The sequence below is a fragment of the Anguilla rostrata genome, chromosome 16, assembly GCF_018555375.3.
Source record: "Anguilla rostrata isolate EN2019 chromosome 16, ASM1855537v3, whole genome shotgun sequence".
Taxonomy (NCBI): domain Eukaryota; kingdom Metazoa; phylum Chordata; class Actinopteri; order Anguilliformes; family Anguillidae; genus Anguilla; species Anguilla rostrata.
Genome location: NC_057948.1, coordinates 21,088,799 through 21,111,188, shown reverse-complemented (window position 1 = coordinate 21,111,188; position 22,390 = coordinate 21,088,799). Strand labels below are relative to the sequence as shown.

Below are 22,390 nucleotides of genomic sequence, written 5' to 3'. Positions count from 1 at the left end.
AGGCCACAGAAGGGGAAAAACTGCAGTACTGCAGCAGCAAATTATGTTCAACCATCTTGTTTTTCTGGACCAGTCATCAGTACCAAGGGAACCAAAACCAGGAGAAGTTCACTATGGAACAACCAGTCACCACAATGCAATCTCTTTACACAGAAGTTTCAAGTTAATGTTTCCACATGACCAAAGCATTCACACGACCGTTTCCAAATGATTGACTCCACAATACACATCATTATAGAATGCAATTTTACGCAACCGATTCAATGTTACAGATAAATTTACACTGCAGAATCTGTTGACGCCATTTAAACATTCTGTATTAAGCATATATATGCATACACTGCCGTTTTCACACCCTTTATAAAGTTGAGCAGAAAGACTATAAATAAATTCTTATTATTAGCCCTTAGCTATTTTGTTAAATTTCTGACATCTACTAAATATCACATTTTAATAATGATTCATGGAATCAACAATATTTTAAAAAATGTATTTCCAAAAAATACATTTTATTCTGTTTGTGCACTCTCTCTTATGGAAGTCTGTAGAGGCCACGTAATATATCTATTTTTGGACAAACAATTATCTTGTGATCTCGACATAACAAAAGTTGTTTTCTCGTTATCATGAGATAACCTCTGCAATCTGAAATCACAGTGATTGTGTGACAAACTGGAGATAGCACAGCATACTTTATGAATCTATAGATTAAGTTATTGCTTTTACAGCAGACCTGTCTCAGATACTGCTGAGATAATTTAAAACTGGTCCACTTTGTGGCTTGATTGAGCCTGTCTGGAGTGCCAGATAGCCGGGGTTTGTACTTTTGTAATCAGACCGACTTCTCTGTAGCAAGCAAGCTCTGTCAAGAACATTTAATATTTTCAGATCTGATTTAGCCCAGGTCTGATCTACAGTTAAATATACATTTCCCAACAAATCAGTAATCTATTGTCATTATTGTCTTATACTGTGCACATTTCAGACCAAGTGGCAAAGTCACTTTGACTTCTGGACAAAATAGAGACAGGTAGATAGAGCAACTTTATTGATTTGTCTTTGGCTACACGTGGCATATAAAACACATTACAAACATAAAACATGTACTCAAAAGAAAAAGATTGCAAAAGAAAATGTAGCGATGCTATGGTCCAGTGTGATTGTGCACTGGACCATATCATGTTGCCCTATGAAAAATGAACACATTCAATTTTATTTGAGCAGGGACTGACTCGGATAGCCTATACATCACGTTATTTTTAAATCAATAATAGACTACTTCCAAGTGTATCCCTACTACCAGAGTCCATCCCTGGTCAAAGTAAAATCAAATGTGCTCATCCATATGGCAACATGCTATTCCCAGTCTGTCACACACATTGATTGTGCATTCAGATTGTAGAAGTTATCTTGTGATCATGAGAAAACAACTTTAGTTATGTCAAGATCGCTACATAAATAAGTTATGATCACAAGAAAACAACGTCTGTTATGTCACAAGATAAATCAGTTGTGATCTCGAGAATCAAAAAAAAAAAAAAAAAAAAAAACGTATTGCACAGCCTCTACGGATTTCCGTACTCTTCATAAGGATAACGCTTTTTTATGAGAGTGGTGTAGATTGGTAAACATATTGGGAGATCTTTGACTATTACTCATTGCAGAATATTTTACAATCCTTCAGATCCTTCAGTTGGGGTTTGTGCACTGCTCAGCTGAATTTAAAAAAAAAAGAAAAAGTTGAACATTTCATTTTTTCTCTGAGCAATTGTATAAGTATAAAATAATATAATTTCCCCATTCTGAGCATGCAACACAGCTCATTACCTGCATTGTTAATTTTATACAGCCTTCTTTGCTCATCTTTATTAAGGGTGTGAAAAAATTCAGAGCGTAGCGCACGCATATGCACACACACAATTGACACTATACAGTGCCTGTCAACGGCTTTCGGCTCATCAGTGGAGTGTACATGGGGTATTAAGTAGGTTTCCACATGTTACAACAGCAGTGGCAACCGGCAACCCCCAAACTGAATAAACACTGCTTGCTTAGGCAGCTGAGAGCCAAGATCACAAGCGCAGAGGGTGCAATCTGCACACCTCCGCCCCCTGAGTTACGCAGCCTATGGAGAGGGGTCTGGAGCTTCAGTTAGCCATCAAAAACACTGTGTGAATGCTTCCACATGGTTGCGGGAAGAAACTACCACCATGGCTCCCACAGACAGCCATTCAGCACAGTGGAGAACTTCACCACTTTGAGAGGAGGGAGCGCCCACATGTAGAAATATTTTCCTTCTGACTGACCATAGCCGACGACAGAACTTCAGAATATGTCTGTAACTTAATGGCTATGAGCGTAACGTGGCAGAGGGCTTGGGAAAGGGAAAGGTCACGTCCATGTTTGTCAGGCCCGGACACGCTAGCCTGAGCATTGGAATCTGCTAAAAGGGCAATCTGATAGCTCAAAAATCCAACAATACTGCCAGGCTCGCACATCAGAAGACCCCCACACTAGTCCAATAAGATAATTAATGTGATATAAATTTAGGTTTCATAAAGTGTGTCCAAACCTTTGGATAGCAGTGGAAGAATCAAGCTTCACCATCAAGCTACATTGTATTTGGCGTGTAGCCGAATCTCTTACAGAGACGACATTTTAACATACAATCCATTTATAGAGCTAGACATTTTACTGAAGAAATTCAGATTAAGTACCTTGTTCAGAGGTACAACAACAGTATCTGAGAGTGAAACCCCCAACTTTTGTGTTACAAGACCAGCTCCCTTACTATCATTTTACACTGCCGCCAAAATTATAAGCCAGTACATCAAGTTTAGACCTGTTGGTAATTCTGCCTTCTAGGAAGGAAGAACTGCCCAACAGCACTTGGCACCAATGAATATAGACTGTCATTTCGTGCCAGGTGCCAGTTAGCTTCTGCTCATCTGGTTTCAATGGTTCATTCTTTATGTCCATGGGATAGAACCACTCAAGTTTTTCTTTATTTACTCATTAGGTTTGACAAGTATCAGCACACGTTTCTGATTATGATCCCATCAAATAAATTATCCCCTCATGAAAAGAACTTGATTAAAATTATTTTAAATTTTAAATGTAAACTACTGAATCTCCAATCATAAAGTTAAAGATGGCCCTCCTAAGGTTCTGACAGTCCTCTGTTCTGCACGCCAGTGTTGTAAATCACACAATGGCCAATTAATGCGTGTGTGACTGAGGCGACAGAATCCCTGTACACCAAAGAGCACTTAAAACTCTGAATTAACATTCTTCAAGCACAAGACCCTCTCGCTTGAAACCGACTGCCAGTTATCCTCTGGGTTTCCAAGCAGAAGAGGCAGGCAGGGATCAAGGGGATGAATAAGTCCTCGTTTGTATTAATCCAAAGCTCCTTGAGAAGAAACATGGCATGTAGGGTTAAACGCCTGGCAGCTAGGCACTGTGTGCTGGGGGATACTTTTTCAAAGATTATATTTTCATTCTACATAAGAAAAATAAGAAAAAACCAACAACCATTTAATGTAATATCTCTTCACGCTCAAAATCAGGGTACGTGCGCATGTAAAAGACCGCAAGAACAAAATTGTTCGCTGATGCCCCCTAGGTCATCTTCCAAGAACAGAAAAATAATAGGGAGGGGAAAAATAGATCAAAGAGTGCTTCCAGTCTATTCAAATGCAATTGCTTCCAAATCACATTGTGTTGTCGCGCAGTTTTAAAGAATGGGTCACTGCTGTTTTATTGTAGTGAAGCTACTACTAATGAAAGGGACAATGCGCAGATTAGTGCTGCCAGCCAAGCGGCTGAAACTTCACTCTGGGTTTAATTGCACTGAACAAGGGGGATAGGGAAACAGGGAAAACAAGGGACAAAAGAAGGAGCATGGTGCAGAGAAAGAGGTAGAGGTTATTTGCAAAAAAAGGTATGTTTTATCACAGTGGAGTGTCCCGGGTGGACATGATCACTACGGTTGTCCTAGCAGAGGAACAGGGAGGTGAGCACTAAGCCAAGAAATCTTTCAAGTGAACCATTTCCTGTGTGTCCTCACTCACCCTCCAAGATCCATTCACTGAAAAGAACCCATTTATGACTTCATATATGGCGCCACATTCAGGGCTTCTCTTGCTCGCACAGGTGTGTGGTTTTGTGACAATGAAAGGTCATTCACTGGTGACAAAGGCATGCTGACTGATCTCTTCCTGGACTCAAGCAACCAATTGTTAACCCAGACTCTTGTACAGGTATGAAAGGTTTTGAAAGCAAGTGCTGAGTCCGAATCAGACTGATATTGAGTATAGTCATTAAGGGAATGAGAAAAGTAGGTTAAATTTTCTCTAAATGTAGTGCACTTAAAATCCCAGGATGATATACTTATTTCTGGGGTTTCGCTAAGTATATTCGGGAGCATACATTTGAGGAGGTAAAGGACCATTTTGGTCCCATAAATATGATGTACAGCTTCGCTTTAAGAAGAAGGCACAGCTTCACTGATGTGTTCCTTCTATAACGACAATGACACGTGAGCATAGCAGAATGTCTTACGACACTGCCACGGTATGGTTGGAAAATAGTATGGAGGATATTTCTCACAAACTGCCCATCGCGTACTAACCTACACACTAAAAAGTATGCTTAGTAGACAGTACATATTTCCAGGACACAATAGTTAGGAGGCTGATTTGGACACAGTTGTCTGGAGCTGTCAACTGCTCAATAAAGACATTTCAGAATCGAGAACGGTCTCAATATAAGGCAGTACTCAAATCATGTACACATATTTACTTCAGTTTCTGTCTCATTAATAGGCATAAACAGACATAGAAATATTTGGCGACAACTTAAAGGGAAAGCATTGGCTGAATGAGCCATTCTACATTGCAGTCAGAGAATCAAAGATGACACGCAGGAAGCACAAAAAAGTGATGCACACACAACATGGAGACCTTTCTTTGGCAAACTATGACAGTAAATGGTAAATGGACTGCATTTATATAGCGCTTTTATCCAGTAGGGGACAGTAACAGGGGATGACAGAATGGCAGTTCTTTGGGACAGCAACAGGGGATACAGACAGAGAAAGAGAGAACTTACCAGCCCTGAGCAGGTGGATATAGCTACAGATGAAGTGGAGTGGTTTCGTATAAATCCCTGATAAAAGCAGGTGTAGAAATCAGGCTCCTGGGGGGCAGCAGTAAAGCCATCTGTGCCAAAGGTCTGTATGGTGAACCCATCGGCTACCACCTTGGAGGGCCTCAAGTCCAGGTGCATGTCTTTCCCAAAGGCTGACAGTTTGTAGTGCACGGAGCCCTTGGCAGACAGCAAGGATCTCCTCCTCCGACTGCCCCCCATCACATTGTGGGAGATGAAACCTCCCGTGGAGTCCACCTCGATAGGGGTCACAAACATGTAATCTACACAGAAGTCAACACACGTTAACGATATCTGTTGGGAGCATGAACTGTATATCAAAACATCGACCACATAATGGAAACAAAATTTTGGGATGATTTTAGACAGTCTTTCATTAGCAGTCCTTTATTTCTTATAAATAATTGTATTTGTGCTTTATAGTTTCATCATCGTTTTATCATCTGTAGGTACTTTGTTAAACACAGCTTATCGATAGTAATAGTTTTTAAAAGAATCATATAAATGTCAGCCACGCACACGCGTGCACACGTGCCCACACGTACATAGACATGCAGCAGGCACACACAAACGCTAGTAAATCGAAGTATATGAATCATCTCATCTGCAGTGCGTGTGTTTTGAATTTCCCACTCTACGATGTAAGTCAGCTTGATACAGCTATTAGAGGGAATCCCTTTCCTATACAGACCTGCGTGGCAACTGTTACCACGGAAGAGAACTAGAATGCAGTTTGCTATGCATGTCATCCTGAAGTTTTCATGTGGTTATCAATGGATTTTCTTCACTAAAATGTGTCATGGCATATATACTTCTCCCCGTGTTGTCACCGGTAAAATCACTGCGTTTTTGTTGAAGTGTATGGCAACTACGCCGGGTGTTTCAAAGAAATGATTGATTATCAACATTGATAAATGCACGTGATGAAAGCGATCCGTTCGTTAACAGTATCACAGGAGACTCGTTACATTTATTTATTTATTTTTCCGTAAGAATAAGTGGATTTACTGACCATGATATAGCCCGCTGGTGACTGGAAAGTCGGCTGTGACTGAAGATATTGAAAAGTAGCAGCATATCTGCAAAGTCTATAAATAGCAGATATAAATTAAGGTCAAAGATAATGACAAACACCCCGGGATAAGATAACTTAATGGATGCAGTTCAAAAATGAATAGCAATCATAGCTACTTTGAAAAGACTGAAATGAATGTCACCTGCCTGCATAATATTCCCAAACCACAACGCGGATAACTTCACTGATGTGCAGCTGACTAATGGGAAAGGTAAAGTCCATATCAAAAGGAAAAGACAATCCATGTTTTAATGAATGAACCTCTTCTGTTACCTCCTCTTTGAAAGTCGCAAAAATAACCCGCGGCAGCATATAATGCAATTGTCAGGCATTGTTAATTGGGTTTTGCCTTTGCTTGCTCCTTACGTGAAGTCCATCGAATCCATTTCCTCCAACTGCATGAAATTGCTTTCCTATGGCGTGCTGAGACAGGTAGGTAGCTGTCTCCTGAAGTGCTGAGTTTGCTCTGCCGGTGCAGAACAGTCAGTCGGCTCGTGCAGGCACAGAACAGGAGCAAAAGCCCCCGCGGGAGGGAAGCAGCGTGACCAATCATCGCACCGAATTCTCCACGAGGTGTGCTCCACTGTCAGACGATCTATCAACAAAAGCTGAGTTCATGGAGTTTCCCTATTATCGCACAGCTAGGCAATTTCAAATTGATAATAACGATCATTCGGCAGCTGCAACAAATTATTTAATATTGTGACAGATTAAGATAATCCCAGAAGTTTAAAAGGGAGCATTTAACTCTTCATCAAAATAAATAAATAAATAAATAAATAAATGGTGGTAAACATATTGTGGCAATTTTTTTTAACATCAGTTTTGCACTTATGAGTTCAATTTGTTTCAACATATTGTTTAATTTATTTTTTTATTTGATCCTTTTTCTCCCAATTTGGAGTGCCCAAACTGAGAGCAGTGGTGCGCAGCACTGCAAATTCCTGCATTTAGGAGAAAGCCATTTTCTCTCAAAAAAAATTATGTATGTATACTTTCAACATAAGAAAACACATTTTCAACTGGAACTGGTGCTGTATTGAAAGTCCCATTGCAGAGTTGTGCTACAAATCCTGGTGATTCAGTGATTGTGTGCTGTGTATTTTTGCCACTGTTCAATGGCATATGGTACATCAGCACTCATTACTGGAATCTCTGCCATCAATTTTGGGAGAGCTCAGACAGCACATGCTCTCCTCCAATGCATGAAATTCCAGGCATAACTTTTTATTACACCACAGCTCGCAAGTGGGGCTTGCACAGAGATGAGGAAGACACTTCATGTGCGTTTTAACAGGTACCCAGTTGACCAGCGGGAGTCAATAGATGTGTATCCCTGCCGTATGAACCAGCCATAATCCTGGGTGACGCGACCAGAAATTATATATCACCCCACATAATTACAGGCCGCAGTCAGCACCGGTATGGTCAGAATATGTGGGACCATGTAGGCTACAAGAACAAAAACGGTGCCATAACTGGGCAATTCAGGCAGCCCTCATGACACCCAACAGCCCTCAGGACAACAATACTTAAATACGTTTCTCATGCAAAAAATCTGTGAATCACCTTTACCATTTCCTTAGAGATACTGTTGGTACTTGGATAATTATTTATACTAAGCTCCTAATTTATAAGCATACACTTTGCAATTCACAGTAACTGCACTGCCTGCTCAAAAAGTGATATGATAGTGGAAGATATGCACTAGATGGAAAAAAAAAAGTGTCCAATTTGTTCCTTATATATTATCAGGGCCGTATTGCATAAATATAGTGATGCAATTTGCATTGTAATTCATAAATTAGATAAGATTTATTCCTGATAATGGGTGATACTGCAGTCTGAAGAAAGGACTAGCACCTCCCTGAATGCAGGAACAACTTCTGCATTAGATAGCTTTTGAGTATAGCATGAAGGACGAACCAACAATTTAATTGGCTCTGAGTTGGCATAGCAATAGCCAATGGACATACACCATTACTTCATCAATAGGAACCCGTTAATTGTGCAAGCCAAATCACAAAAACAGTGAAACCACAGTGATGCCTTTGTTGCCCCATCTCACTACAAAGTAGTACTTCAAAGCAAGGTTAATCATTTTGTGATAAAGAGCATGAAAGTAATAAGCTGTGGCGTCTTCCACTTAGTGAAACTCTCTCCTCAATTAAAGACTCTTTTCTTTTTTTTTCTTTTTTATTATTATTATTATTTATTTATTTATTTTTACTGCATGTGAAAACATTTTGTTTGTTAATTAGTTTATTTGGTGGTGCATTTTCCTGTAACAATAATCCTGGCTGATATTATTATACTTTTAGTCTAGCATTACCTTCAGGAAAGTTAAAAAGACATGCAACTGAATTACAATTTACAGACATCAGAAAGGAGCAGGAACAGCAATATCTATGCTATTTCCAAGGAAATATGGAAGTTCACTCATTTCCACTCCAGTATTTTTATTTACACATTATAGCCAAGATGTAACATTGAGTGTAACTTTCAAATTCTTTCAGAATTGTTTGGAAGAATCCATCTTGGTTAAGTTTCTTTTCAAGGAGACTCAGAGTATTATTGGTGGGGAATGAGGCCAGTGCAAGGTAGATTTTGGCATGCTTTTTACAGATGTACTTGTTGTGCTTGATCATGCTGGAAAGGACTGAAACAGTGACTCCAGAACTAAGCAGCAACATGGTGAAAAGTGAGAAGTGTAGATTTGTTCTTGAGACCCCAGACATCAAGGAATTTACTCAACTCTTTCTGTCCATAATAACCAACCAAAGAAATGACCTTGGTTATTCAAAAAAAAAAAAGGTTGAGGGAATATTTAAAAAATCCCATGACTAGTGTCACCATAATGCTAGAGCTGGCTCTGGCCTCATCTCAGTCTGGTATCTGTGACTAATGGTCCTTGTAATTTTGTAATTTTATTGCTAGTTGAATCTGCAAAAGGGATTTGGTTTCTGATTATTTTATTTTGGGCATGGTAAGTGGTTGCCACTGTGGCAGCCACATATTGGCTTGTCACTCAGAGTTCTTCTGGACTGTTTTTTCACGAATGTAAAGTTTGAGTGTAAAACACATCTACCCTCTGCCGATTGCAATGTTACAGCATTCTTGACAAATGCTACTTAGCTTTCATAAACAATCTCATATACAAGCAAAATTGTTTGTTGTTTTGTTGCTTGTAGGTCGGAAGTCGTTTTACTATCCCCATGGTTTGAATGACATTGAAGATATGCATATAGAACAGATTAGATATATTTCAATGCTTTTAAATTTTCCATATGCATTTGTTGCAATAAAGCCTATAGGACAGCAGCGCAGGACAATATAGCTACTGTGTAAAACAGATGCCTTTTTAAAGTTTAAGATGGCTAGATATTTATCAACAAATATAGTGCAAGACGTGAATTTATTTCCGTGATTTGCCATGTTCACAGCGGTTATTGAACCAGAGTGCAAAATAAATACAGTTTCTGGAGTAATGTTTAAAGTGTCAAAGCAATAACCCATGAAACATGACCAGCATGCTTGCATTTGACTAGTGTTTATTTGAGTCTGCTCAAATGGGGCATAGTAATTGCTATTTATGGCTGACATTGTAACTTTTTATCCTCACAGATATAAACTATCTCTGTAGGGACTAGGCATGCTCTCATTGGACCAAAGATTGGTGTACAATAAGGACTGCTGCTGAAGTTATTACTGTCCATACTATGCACACAATTACCGTTGAACAATGGGCTAGTTAAGAGTACTTCAAATTGCTATCCTGAAATAAATAGTTATTTCCAGTGACATAAATGATTAAAACACCTGTGCCTTAATAAAGTACTTACGAATGAGAAGGTAAAATTCATTCAGTTGAAACTAGAAAGGCAGAGGACCATAGCAAGCCAGCACAGCAATTTGCTGTTGGCGCATTTTCCTCCTTGTAGTGTCCAATGGCAGACACATCACATGCATCCTTGTTTATTGTTTCTTTGTATTCACTGGGCTCTTTGTTTTCATACTGGGTACTTTACCTAGATCAAACGCTTGTTTCCGAAACAAAAGGCTCAACCAACAATACCCAAATTTGTAACTACATCGTGTAATGAGCTCTGAGAGGGGAATAATACGAGATCAGAGGGGTGTAGATGTATATTAAACAATGATTTAAGATCTGTAAGATGTCTGCTAATCACTCCTGATGTCCATATTTATCATGGATCAAGCCTTTTCATCTAAAATTTAAAAAAGGCAAACCTGATTCTTTAAAACGTTACTAGATATGCCTTAGACATGTAATTCAAAACAGTCAAACATTTAAACATGTTAAAACAAAATTAATTGAGAATTGATTCACATTTGCAAGCCTCAGCTGATATTGTGAAATGCTGTGTCCTCTTTCTGTTTGGGAGGTGTACAATCCTAACTTATTTTACTTATTTAACTTTTATTATTGTACATTTCCTCATCAGCCAGTCTTCTATGTGTGAGCAGGCTTTCTTTAAGGAGGATTGGCTACCACCTTTATGACTCAGACATGGATAGTGTAGGTAATAGATTAAGTGTATATAATAATGCATAATGACAATGACTTCAGTCCTATCCATACAGAATGTACAACAGTAAAGATAAAATGATTTTCTTCCTCAAAACTTCAAATTCAAAAAGACAAAAAAAAAATTAACTAAGCTATAGAGGGGTTTTCCTTTAGCAATATACAGTATATGGTGGGATTCCCCACATTTATTTTGATCTCTGAGTTATGAGATAATGATATGTTTGAAATGTCCTCACTCATCAGCCAACTATTAAGGGTGAAAAGCCCAACACTTGTTTTATTCATTCATTTTTTTTTGTGACAATGTAGTGAGCTTTCTCTCCATACTAATGGTAAAACCAACTGTTACTGTACATATGCACATAGAATGTGTAACTCTGTGGTCTGTCACCCTGCAAACATATTGCAATTACATGCGCCGCTTGCCAAAATAAGTTTTTCCAGATCTAGGATTGAATGACAGGGGAAAAAAAGTTTAGAGTTTTTCAGTTTTTCTCCCTCCATACCGTCTGTGCACTGAGTGAACATTCTAAAATAATGGAACTTAAAATCACAGAGTCACCTTTTCAATGTATCCAGATGAATGAGCAAATGGGAACTGTGCAAATTGCTTTCTCAGACACATTCCTGCTCTAAGCTCCTTAATCACAGTTTAGATGATGTGATCAGAAAGCATATTATTTGGCCAGGCTCCAAACCATCTGGGAATCCTTGCTAAGAAGTCTATGTAGGACAGAGAGAGAGAGAGGGGATCTACCTCCAGACAGTATCTGTGTGAGTGTGCGCTGTAGGTGGCCACAGGTGCAACTTTTGTGCAGCCACCTGGCCCCTCCCTGGAACACTGGAAGCTCCTTTTGAAATGCATTACACCTCATCTCACTTTCAGACATACATAATGCTGATCATGTGGGTTCAATTTAACACTCCCACTCAATAGACATTTACAAGCAGACACACACACACACACACACACCTACATGCAGGCGTACTCACAAACACACACAACTAACTGAGGTTAGTTTTAATTATCTTTTAATGTTTTCTTGGCCCATGGAGATTTGTCTGTGTTCGTGCATGCGCAAGTGTGTGTGCACGCGTATGTGGGTATTGTCTTTAAGGCTGAGTAATGTATAAGAGTCAGGCATTGCTTATAGCTCTCCTCATCTGGTCAGAGTCATATGGGTCCCTTCTGATGTCCACGCTCAGCATATCTGTGCCAAGCTATGTTGACCAGTGGCTCTTATTTCTGGACCTGGTGGTCAGAGGATTTCAGCTTTCTAAAGTGGTGGGGGACACAGAGCAAACAATTCTATTGCCAATGTCAAGATGCGGTCTCTAAATTTCTTTTTTTGTAAGTGTGGAAATATGAAATTGCACAAGGAAGCACAAAGTTAAGAAGCATAAAGAAAAGGCTGTAATTTGTCCTTAATCTGTGCCTTCTGAACCTTTATTCCCAGCCCTGTGCAGACGGCCTGAGGGCCAGGACAGATACAGTATATAACCCACAGCTACATCAGATCCCACTAAATCATACTCTATTCACCAATGACAAATGCAACTTCTAGTCCTTGTGGAATGTTGGTATTTATGTTCTGGCTTGGAGTCCACAGGGTGAGGAGTGAATTTGGGTTAGTGTGTGTGCACAGTGACACTGCATTTTGAAGGACAAATTGCATATATACAGTAGGTTGCCTCACACTTAAATAAAAAATAGCTACCAAATGCATTTTATTTGGATGGGGTTGGTACTGCTAGCTGAGCACACATCTTGAAGACTCTGCAGTCATAAATTTGGGAGAGTTGCACATTTCTGAAATGCAAGTTGAGGTTATTCTGTCTGAGGTCCTATATAGAGGTGTAATTGAGTGTAGACCTGAACCGGGCAAACCTCTTGCCATCAATTACATTGTATCTCTTGACTGAATCAGATGCTTTCCCAGGCTTGCATATACAGATGACCTTGTGGTCACCGTGAAACTCTGTGGAGTTGAAACTCTGAGTAATCCACTCAGAAGTACCAAGGCTTTGAGGAGTCTCTCCCCTTGGCAGCAACAATGATAGATGAGGAGGACAGAGGCAAAGGTTCCTAAACATTTAAGAATTGAATGCAAAAGAACTCACAGAGCTTTATTATACCCTTAGTTTAAAAAAAGAAGGTATTTATTTATTTTTTGGCTTGCAGAAAATTTTATTATTTATTGCTGGTAAAAAAAAGAATACTCATCCTTTTATCATTGTTCCATACATATTTTCAGCCCTTCCAAGTACATGAGCAAATGGGAATGCTGGAAAATACTGATATGTGACTACTGTACTCTGCTTTTGAGTAACATTAAATTAAAACAGTGATATTCCGTGGTCAAAGATTGTATTTTAAATTGGCATCTGACTATTGAACTTGAATTAATTAATGACACTCTCCCTGGTGATTTTTTAAGTAAATAATTTAATTCTGATTACCGGGTTGCATGTTTCCTCAGCCTCACTGTCTTAACGGCTTGCAATTCATAGATTCGCTGTGCCATAATTTAGGCAGTCACTCAAACTGGCAAGTTCTCATTGTCCTGTTCTCATTGTCCAGTCCTGTAAACATTAATTATTTCACACAAAAAAATCTTTGAATCCATGCAGGGCTGAGGTGAGATCAGCTTATAAATGTTAATCTCCTTCAAACCCAGTGGGCTGCTGTTCTTTCATGAGCTTCCAGTACATGGAGAGGCCTTGGAGATGGAGCTAATCGATAACCCTTGGGTGTGTATAGAGACTTGTGATTTGTGTGTGCATGTGTGTGTGTTTGTGTGTGCGTTTGTGATGTTTGTGTGTGTAGGTGTGTGTGTGTGTTTGTGATATTCGTCTGTGTGTGGTCTGTGCAGGGTCTACATCCAAATACTGCTGCTTGGATACCTCGTAGAATGTCCATATGGAAAAAAAATCAATGAGATGACATTTGTGACAACACATTTCTTGTTGGTGTCATCTTTATCATTATTATTTATCATTGTCATTATTGGAAGACTTTCTGGCATCAATTAATCACATGTTTTGATTCATACTCTCTTGAATTATGCTTTATAATTGCATTATAGGTCAGAAAGATGGTGTGCTGATATTTGCCTACTTCCAGTGCCAGGGCAAGCAGGGTAACAGCCCCAGTTGAACACTCGGAACAGGCAGAGGCACTGCAGACATGTTTATGACCATTGCCCTGGCAAACCTGACATCCTCTCTCCTCTCATCGCTCCATGCCAGTCTGGGAGGGCTGTTCCTTTTTGAGCCAAGAAGTAGTGCCAGCACTCTACTTGATTGGCACTTGAGAACCACTCTGAACAATTTACATCATTTCTTTACCGCTTTGGTTGATTTTAGAGAGAAATAAATTTGCCTTAGCATGCTTTTGCTGTTGTTGGTAATATTTTTCAAAAAGAAGTCCTCATTATGATGGTGTCATTTTTGAGCTATTATGCAAACAACTTGCATTTGAGGAGTGGGCTCACACGTCCTTTTCTGACTGAAGTGTTTTTCTAGCACAAATGTCCACAATGGAAACAGTACATCTTTGTTGAGCTTCACATATGTTGAATAGAACATCACTTATATCTTGAGAGACTGAGAGAGAAGGGGGAGAGAGAGAGCAAGAGAGAGAGAGAGAGAGAGAGAGAGATAGGGAAAGAGAGAAGGAGAGAGAGATGGAGCACTACAAGTGGCCCAGCAGGTTGAATAGGATTTAAATGGATCAAGAGCTGGACCAGAGCATTCTCATGGACAACAGAGACATTCTCATTGGTCTATATGGGTCTTAGTCACAGCAGGCAGGCCGGGCATCCACTGAGCCCTCCCGCAGGTGTCCTTTCAAAGAAGTAAATACCCAGTGGCCTCTCTGGTTGCTTCCCTAGCTCCCGTTTTCAACAGCTCACATGTTTTATTCCTTCTGCCCCAAGACAGATCTGTGTGAAAATGGCCGTCGTGAACCTCATCAAATTAAGTCCCTGCAATGGGGCTTCCGCCCAATAGCACAGTGTGTGCCATCCGGTTTCATCCAAAATGGCAGTTTATCTTTCTTCTCTGTGAGGAACCATAAAGAGATGTCTCCACAAATCAACTTTAGCTTGGCCTTGGCTGGCCCCGGCTCATTCAGGCACAGACACTGCTGTCACTGTCCACTCAGCCACCACTGTTAACATGGACATCACATTCTGCACAATTTCAGTCTTTTTGTGAATCAATCCAGACTGTGTTTGTTGTTATTGATATCATTCACAAATCATCTGTTATAATTCATAGCACTTGATTAATGAGAAGGAATTGTTCAGAAATAAGCGTCATTGAGGAGAAAGACAGGAAATTTTCTGCAAATACACATTTGTCAATTTTATTCCATCTATAAAATGGAGAAAAAGAAAAAAACAGCCAATAGTACACAACTGTTCCAATACATGGCCTATTTAATGGCCTATATGCAGTATATATATATATATATATATATATATATATATATATATATATATATATACAATATGTACACTGAAAACAGGAGGTGGCACGTCCTTGCAAACATTCTACATTTCAACAGATAAAAGGAGACACTCATCCAAACACAATATAAGCAGCATTAGTATTAAGAAGCATTAAACAGTTATCTATTCATTTGTGTTCGGCAGGCACAGCTCAAATTTCTCTGTGACTGAGTTTTAGTGTGCACCTTTTTTTTGTGAATGAAAAGCCTTACCTCATTCTAAGCCTGGAGCCAAAAAAAACCATTTGTCACTATCAGATGAATCTCTTACCTTTCAGTGGCCAGTATATCAATGCAAATCACTCAATAGGTTATTTAAGGGAGTTTCAGGTTTCAGGCCATTTAGCCTAAAGTCCCATGACAATGTAATTTCTCATTGAATTCAGATTAAAAGTGCTGTCTTTATTGCTAGATCCTGTATTTCAGAGGAAATGGCAAATTGCCAATATAGTCACTCAGAATTGCTCTTCTAAGATCAATGATTTCTTTGCTCCTCTCCAGAATAAAATTTATCATATTCTGTTTTGCTAAAAATATATTTAAATGGACATTACATAATGATACTCCACCGAGTATCATTTAACAGAGCATTTGATATTTGAGGACCTGTTATTTAAAAAAGCTGTTGTAATAGGACACGTTACTATTGGGGTGCACAGAAAACATGTTTATGCTGCCAGTCACGTGTGCTTTGCACAGCCAGCATCATTGGCAGATGTTCTGTATCAATCTGCAGTGATTCTGAAATATGTTATTCCCTCCGAGATTACATTGCATTACATTATGATCAGTCAGTAGAGAACATCACTGTTAGTCTCAGGAATACAAAAGTGTGATAACTACAAGAAGGCGCAGAAGATCCATTTACAAATAAGAGTAAATTTATTCAAATAGCAGATGCTATTGTACTGTATCTGTATAACTAACAATAAAAAATGGCATACAATTCAGAAATTGGTAAACTCATGTACAATGTTTGAAGAAATTGGCAACACTTGCAGCATAACTGATAAAAAGAGGCAATGTTATCATCTCTGTCCATCTTCTGTGAGCCATGAAATTGATATCACAATTTAATTGCTACAGAAGGTACTGCTGAATAGAAACCACAGTGGAATCCTGAACCAAATCCATTGGATTTTCTCATTTCTGGTTTGACATAAGGACATCTTTAAAGTGAAATGTTGTCTGCCATAATGGCACAGAAGGTCAATGTGATAAGCAGAATGGAAGGGGCATCATTAAAAGTTATCTCTTTGAGATATCTTTGAAGGGCTTTCTGAAAGCTTCTTCTGATAGGGAACATAACTCTGAACAGACAGCTTTGAATGCTGACCCAATATGGATGTCTGCAGTAAAAACAATTGTGGCCACACAAGAGATGTGTTGATGAAATTCACATCTCTATCTGCATCGGTATATGTGATCTCTTATATTGAAAATGATCTGTGACAGTAACATGTTTAATAATATCATGAGTGGAACTTGTACATGTATAGTATGTGATGAAGTTTTTTTTTTTTTAAAGAAGAGCACAAAATAGCCTATATTCCTCACTGTCAACAGGACTCCACACAAATAGCCTTCTAGACCAGATCACAATCGCCTTCCATATTTGCAAAGCCACAAATTATGATTTAGGCATATCAATTGGTTTATTTTGTTGTGCTCATTTCTATGGTAGAGATTGAGACATGGTAAATACAGACAATAAGTACAAGGAGACTTGAAATGTAAATAGGCACAGTTGGACTGGCAGAGACCAAACCATATTGAGAAAGGGGATAAGATGTAAATTGTTCATAGTATTTTAAGAATGCATTTAAGTTGTTTATTAAAGAGAGACTCTCCATAATCTGGACTGGATTTGTCAGTATGTTAAGGTGGACACCCAAAGAGCCTCTTATGCCTTTCTCGGGTAAACTTACTTTCATGAACATTGTCTCAATGCGTAACAAAGGAAAGAGAAAAAATCATGACCATTCAATCGAATGTAAAAGAAAATCCTGACAGACTGATTGCTCTGAGCTGTAAATATCTTGAAAGGGGAGAGAAAAAGTCTGCTTCAAAGAAATAGGAAGGGATTAACTATTTGAAGAACATGCTTACAAATGGAGCCAGTCAAGTACATTTCTAACCATTATTTCATTAATCTGCCTCACACAAACTGACAACGTGTATTTTGTTTTTGAACCCCTGACATATTTTCTTTGTGCGCTTTTTAGAGTCAAGATTTCAAGGTGTGGGATGTGATCAGAAGTGTGTTTCCCACCCTTTCATGGGAAGGTCTTATGAATATTATTAGATCCAGAAAGAATATCTGAAATGGATTACCAAAATTCATTTGGATTTATGTCTTGTAAGATTATAAGTAAAGTGTTATGTGTTGGGAGGTGGCTGTCACTCATTATTGGAAATGAGAATTTAGACAGCAGATTGACTTAAGGCACTGTGGGGAAAAAAAGTACTAGACTAGCTTTCTTTTTTCTTATTTTCTTTGCAAAAAGTGGCGGATAAAAAGGATAGCAACAACGCATTTTCAAGTACAATAGCTATGAAGTGTAAGTTGGCTGGGAAATGAAGATAGGGTGTGCTCCTGCTGATGCTGATCTACTTCACAGTAATTCTACCAGAATTTTACTAGTTGGGGTGGAATACCAGGACACCATTGCAAAATGTCATATAAAGTACAAATCCTTCTTTATTTAAATTTTTGTTTGTGTATTTGTCATAGTGCATATATTTGAAAACAAGGCCAAATCCATACCATATTATTGTTACAAATGTATATATTCTGTGATAAATGGGAAAAAAAGACATTTCACTTAGGCCAAGTGTATTTTTCAATTATGCTAAATCATCTAAAAGCTATTATATAATTGAACACTGTACACACTTATTTGCTCGCAGATGATGCTAATGTACTTTTGAAAAACCCTATCATGATCATAGGCAGGAGATATGACATTTCCAGTGCCAGTTAGCTTTGGGAGCTCTGGATTTTATTAGACATTAGATCAGCCCAGGTCAGAAAAATAATAAATAAATTAATTAATAATGCTCACTTGCAACTGATTAATGCTATCCACAGGTGTTCCACTGGTTTCTGGCTGAGATAACGGTACCAAGAAGCAGGAATTCAATCATTATTTAAATTGTAACATACTTCTGTTGAATTGGACAAATACTACTGAAAGAGAAAGTTGCAAACACAGAGAGAGTGAGAGACAGAGAGAGAGAGACAGCGAGAGAGAGTGTGAGAGATAGACGCACAGCGAGAGAGTGAGAGATAGAGACAGCAAGAGAGAAAGACAGCGAGAGTGAGACAAAGAGATACAGAGCGTGAGAGAGGATGTCTTTCTAAATGAGTCACTTCAGAGCAAATTGAGTAATGAGGGCTAGGACCAGACTAGGCAGAACTGAGCAGCACCGTGCCAAAACGCCGCACTCACCCATTAAGTAACTGCTGCCATGATGACAGCCTGGCACGGCTACATGGCGCAGTCGCACAGCTCAAAGGCAGAGCGGGCACTGGAAGCCCTGTGCTGAAGGCCACATGGACGTGACTGAGCTCAGGGTCCCGCTGGATAGAACTGCGCAATATCAGCAGGAACGTGGGAGCGGTCAGCTTCGCTGTAGCTCTCCCCAAAAGCCACTCCAGACGGCCACAATTACAGCGTTCCATAAGTTACAGGGTAAACATCTCCTATAAAAATACATTTCAAAAAACGTTTCCAATGTTCGGGATGGGAAGAAAATCAAGGACAGGGCATTTTGTATTTTTAGGTTCCTTTTCAGGGATCGTCTCATCTCTGATTCTAAAGTTCCAAAGTTGTGGCTTCCTCGTCTGAGAGTTAAGTGATTGCTTTTGAACTCGCACTCAGATCTATTTATACATCTTTATCACTTGGGTATATAGCTTACCACAAGGATAAGGAATTTTTTTTGTAATATTGAAACAGTGCAGTCACAAAATACTAAATATCCAAAAATACAAAAAAAAGACTTGATGATCAGTCTGCTATCAGTCAGTGTCAGTATCAAGCTGAAATGTATCAAGTGTGAAGTTCAGTGACCACATGGCCATTCAACTCTACCTCCCAACTACCCCCCTTGCTTACGAAGCACCAGAAAATCCCCAACGTAAACTAGGGGGTCATCGCAGTTCCTCACCACCCACCGGCCTCACTCCATTGTCTGAAGCCAGAGCTTAGAAACTCGCCTGGCCTTTGGTCTCTGAGGTCTTACAATAGAGGAGCATGAACTTCTGACCCCTGCATGGAGAAGGTCTGCACACAAGATTATTGGTTTGTTGATTTTCCAGCTTTCCCCCATTGTGCAGGGGTCCATATAAACCGGGGGGGGGGAGGGGGGTCATTCTGCTTGTGAAAAGTGACATGACATGATGGCTCAGCGCATCCCAAAGAAAGAGGAGTTCATTGATGAAATAGCCAAAGGAATGGTGAGATCATTCACTCCCGGAGTGAACAGGGACGTTGTCTCCACCCCACACTCCCAGGAGAGGCCAAGTTTGGGCCTTGTGACCCCTTCCCCCCAGAGAGCAGGAAAGAGGATATTGCAACAGCATGGGGTCTTCTCACTTTGAATGAAGCCTTCATTAAGTCCACTTAAAATCTGATTATCACCCTGCTCTCTTAACTGCAACATGTCACTGCAATGCTGTACCACCATCAAGCAACGAACAAAGAGGGAACAGGAAACAATTGAGTCTCAGGAGAGGAAGCGTTCGCTGTGAAAGAGCACAAGGTTATCTTAACTGTTGTCTTTGACTTTTGAATGCTTTCACAAAGGCCAGTCTTCACATATGTACAATGAATATAAACAGAATGGAAATAAATAACTGCAAATACTGTACACAATGAGCTTTTATCACTTGACCTGCCAAAAATTATAATGTGCTATAATGTTGTTGAAATGATACTGTGCTAATACCTAACCCTCAAAAAATGTTATATAGTACCTCACTATTTAGCATCATAATGTTAAATAATGTACATTTTAATTAATATGTGAACTTGCTTTTATAAATGCAACTCTTTATTTATTTAAATAGTTTTAGTGCCTTCATTTGGAGATTGTAATGTTTCATAATAAGCAGTTTAGAGCAGCATAGGACACAGGTAAAAAAAATGTTTTTCAGCGCAAAAAAAAAAAAATGTGCTTAATTTTTTTTTTTTTTTTTGCAGGTTCCCAAACAGTAGCTACTGAAATGCACTCATTAATTTACTCATTTAATTTTAATCATTTTGACTCCAGTTATTTCATTATACTCATGGAAATCTTATCAAACTATGCTCTATGGAATGGTTACCTGCAACTATGTTAAGTACTTTAAAGACATTTCACACATACTCAGCTAAAAGCACACCTGTAACGTACCCTATAATTAAAAAGAAGAGGTTACACTGAAGCTCATTCCAGTTCTTTCCTATTTGCCAGGGCATGTTTCTGTCGCACAGTAAACTTTCATTCAAATTTTTTCATCTGTCAGGAACATCACTTTTGGGGTGACAATGAGTTAAAAATCAAAATCATCAAACTATGCGCTAATGGGAAACACTGATATTCTTAGGGAAAGGACTTTCCTTTCAGCAAGATTTTCCTTTCAGCTCTTATTATGTGATCAAATGTCCCTGTTTCCCAGCTGAATAAAGAGGAGTCCATGAGTAAATCTGATACCAGTGTTTCTGCAAGAGAAGACTCAGGATAAGGCTTTACATATATACAGTACCTATAGAGCGCAGCTCTTTATGCCAGCCTTCATTGCATAGTTTCATCTCAACCTGTCTACCAAATTTGTGTTCTACAAACCACCGTAGCCTACTTCCATCTACAGTCCTATCTGTATTTGCAGTATCTGATGAAGGCGTAAGTATGAAGTTTTAAAAGCGCAAAAGGAGTAGAGTATCATTTAGAGCAGACATGTTTTTGGCTTCTCGCTGCATTTGCAGTGCTCTGTGACTACTTTTAGGCACATCTGCTCAAAACGCATTGCTGCATGTTGCAAATTCAGATAAAAGCTCATACTTTGCCTGCTTTGCATTTCATTGTTCTTTTGTATTCATTGTATTCTTTTATATATATATATATACAAATTATATGCATTGGCATATGTTCATTTGTGTTCTGAGGGGGTGTCTAATGCTCAGCCAGTACCTATTGTTTGGAAAAATACATTTTTCAGAAAAATAATAAAATCAATACATTTTGAATATCAGTTGAATGTATTAGAGTTCATTGTGATTGTTTTGAGATGCTCACACATACAGGAGTGATCAATTTCCTTTGTAATATAACTGTAATATAAAATGTTACATTCAGACTCTGGCAGTTCAGACTTTTTGCTCATGTGTAACAGTTCAGATGCCTTTGGAACCACACTGAGTCACAACTTCTAAGTTCCAACTTGCACATGTACCACATCTGTTTGTGGAAACACTTAGATATGAAGCCGTGTAACTTGTACGTGGACAGTCAAGTCAGAATTTTTCCGTCTACGCATACATTTAGTATGCCACCATTTGCCAGTTTGGCAAGGCATGCCCTGGATCAAAGACAGGATTGGTACAGAAGGGAATTCCCCACCCAAATTAAGGACCATCAGTGAAGTGATTTTTACATCACCCTCCAGGTTAATTTCATCATAATTCTGCATTGGTAATACTTTTCAGTTGCCTTCAGAAATTAATACAGGCAGTTAGTCTTAAAAAAAACTTATGATACTATCATAATGATATACTGTATGATTAGAAAGTCTAAATGTCTGCCTCTATGCATAGAGATGCACAATACACGATAGCTCTTCAGAATGAAAGATGGATTAGCTGATATTATAACCATTACTATTGCATTTACATACTACAACTATTACATTTCAATAAGGCTGTAGTTTAAAACATTTAGCAATGTCGTTAACTTTTTCTGCCCAAACCACAACTTTCCAGCTACATATTGTAAACAGGTTCTTCCATAGAAAAATGTTTTAAAGATGTGAACGCAAATCCCCCCCAAAAATCAGGGAAACACAAGTTTCCATAATGCTTTTGTTGTGGAAAGTGGA

General features: G+C 38.9%; 1 protein-coding gene across 2 annotated transcripts in view; it reads right to left on the bottom strand.

Annotated features, from left to right (window-relative positions):
- The window catches only part of LOC135242056 (A disintegrin and metalloproteinase with thrombospondin motifs 18-like), a 40,711-nt gene extending 33,847 nt beyond the window's left edge, over positions 1-6,864 (bottom strand). Inside the window, exons 1-3 of one of the 2 annotated variants that reach the window (XM_064312946.1) lie at positions 6,611-6,864; positions 6,182-6,257; positions 5,113-5,432 (exon numbers count right to left, since the gene is read on the bottom strand). In XM_064312946.1, coding sequence (XP_064169016.1) covers positions 5,113-5,427 — 315 coding nt within the window. In that variant the 5' untranslated portion in view covers positions 5,428-5,432; positions 6,182-6,257; positions 6,611-6,864. Of the gene's footprint in view, positions 1-5,112; positions 5,433-6,181; positions 6,258-6,390; positions 6,496-6,610 lie in introns of those variants that run through there. The other variant, XM_064312948.1, reaches the window with a different exon arrangement.
- Positions 6,865-22,390: the final 15,526 nt, after the last annotated feature.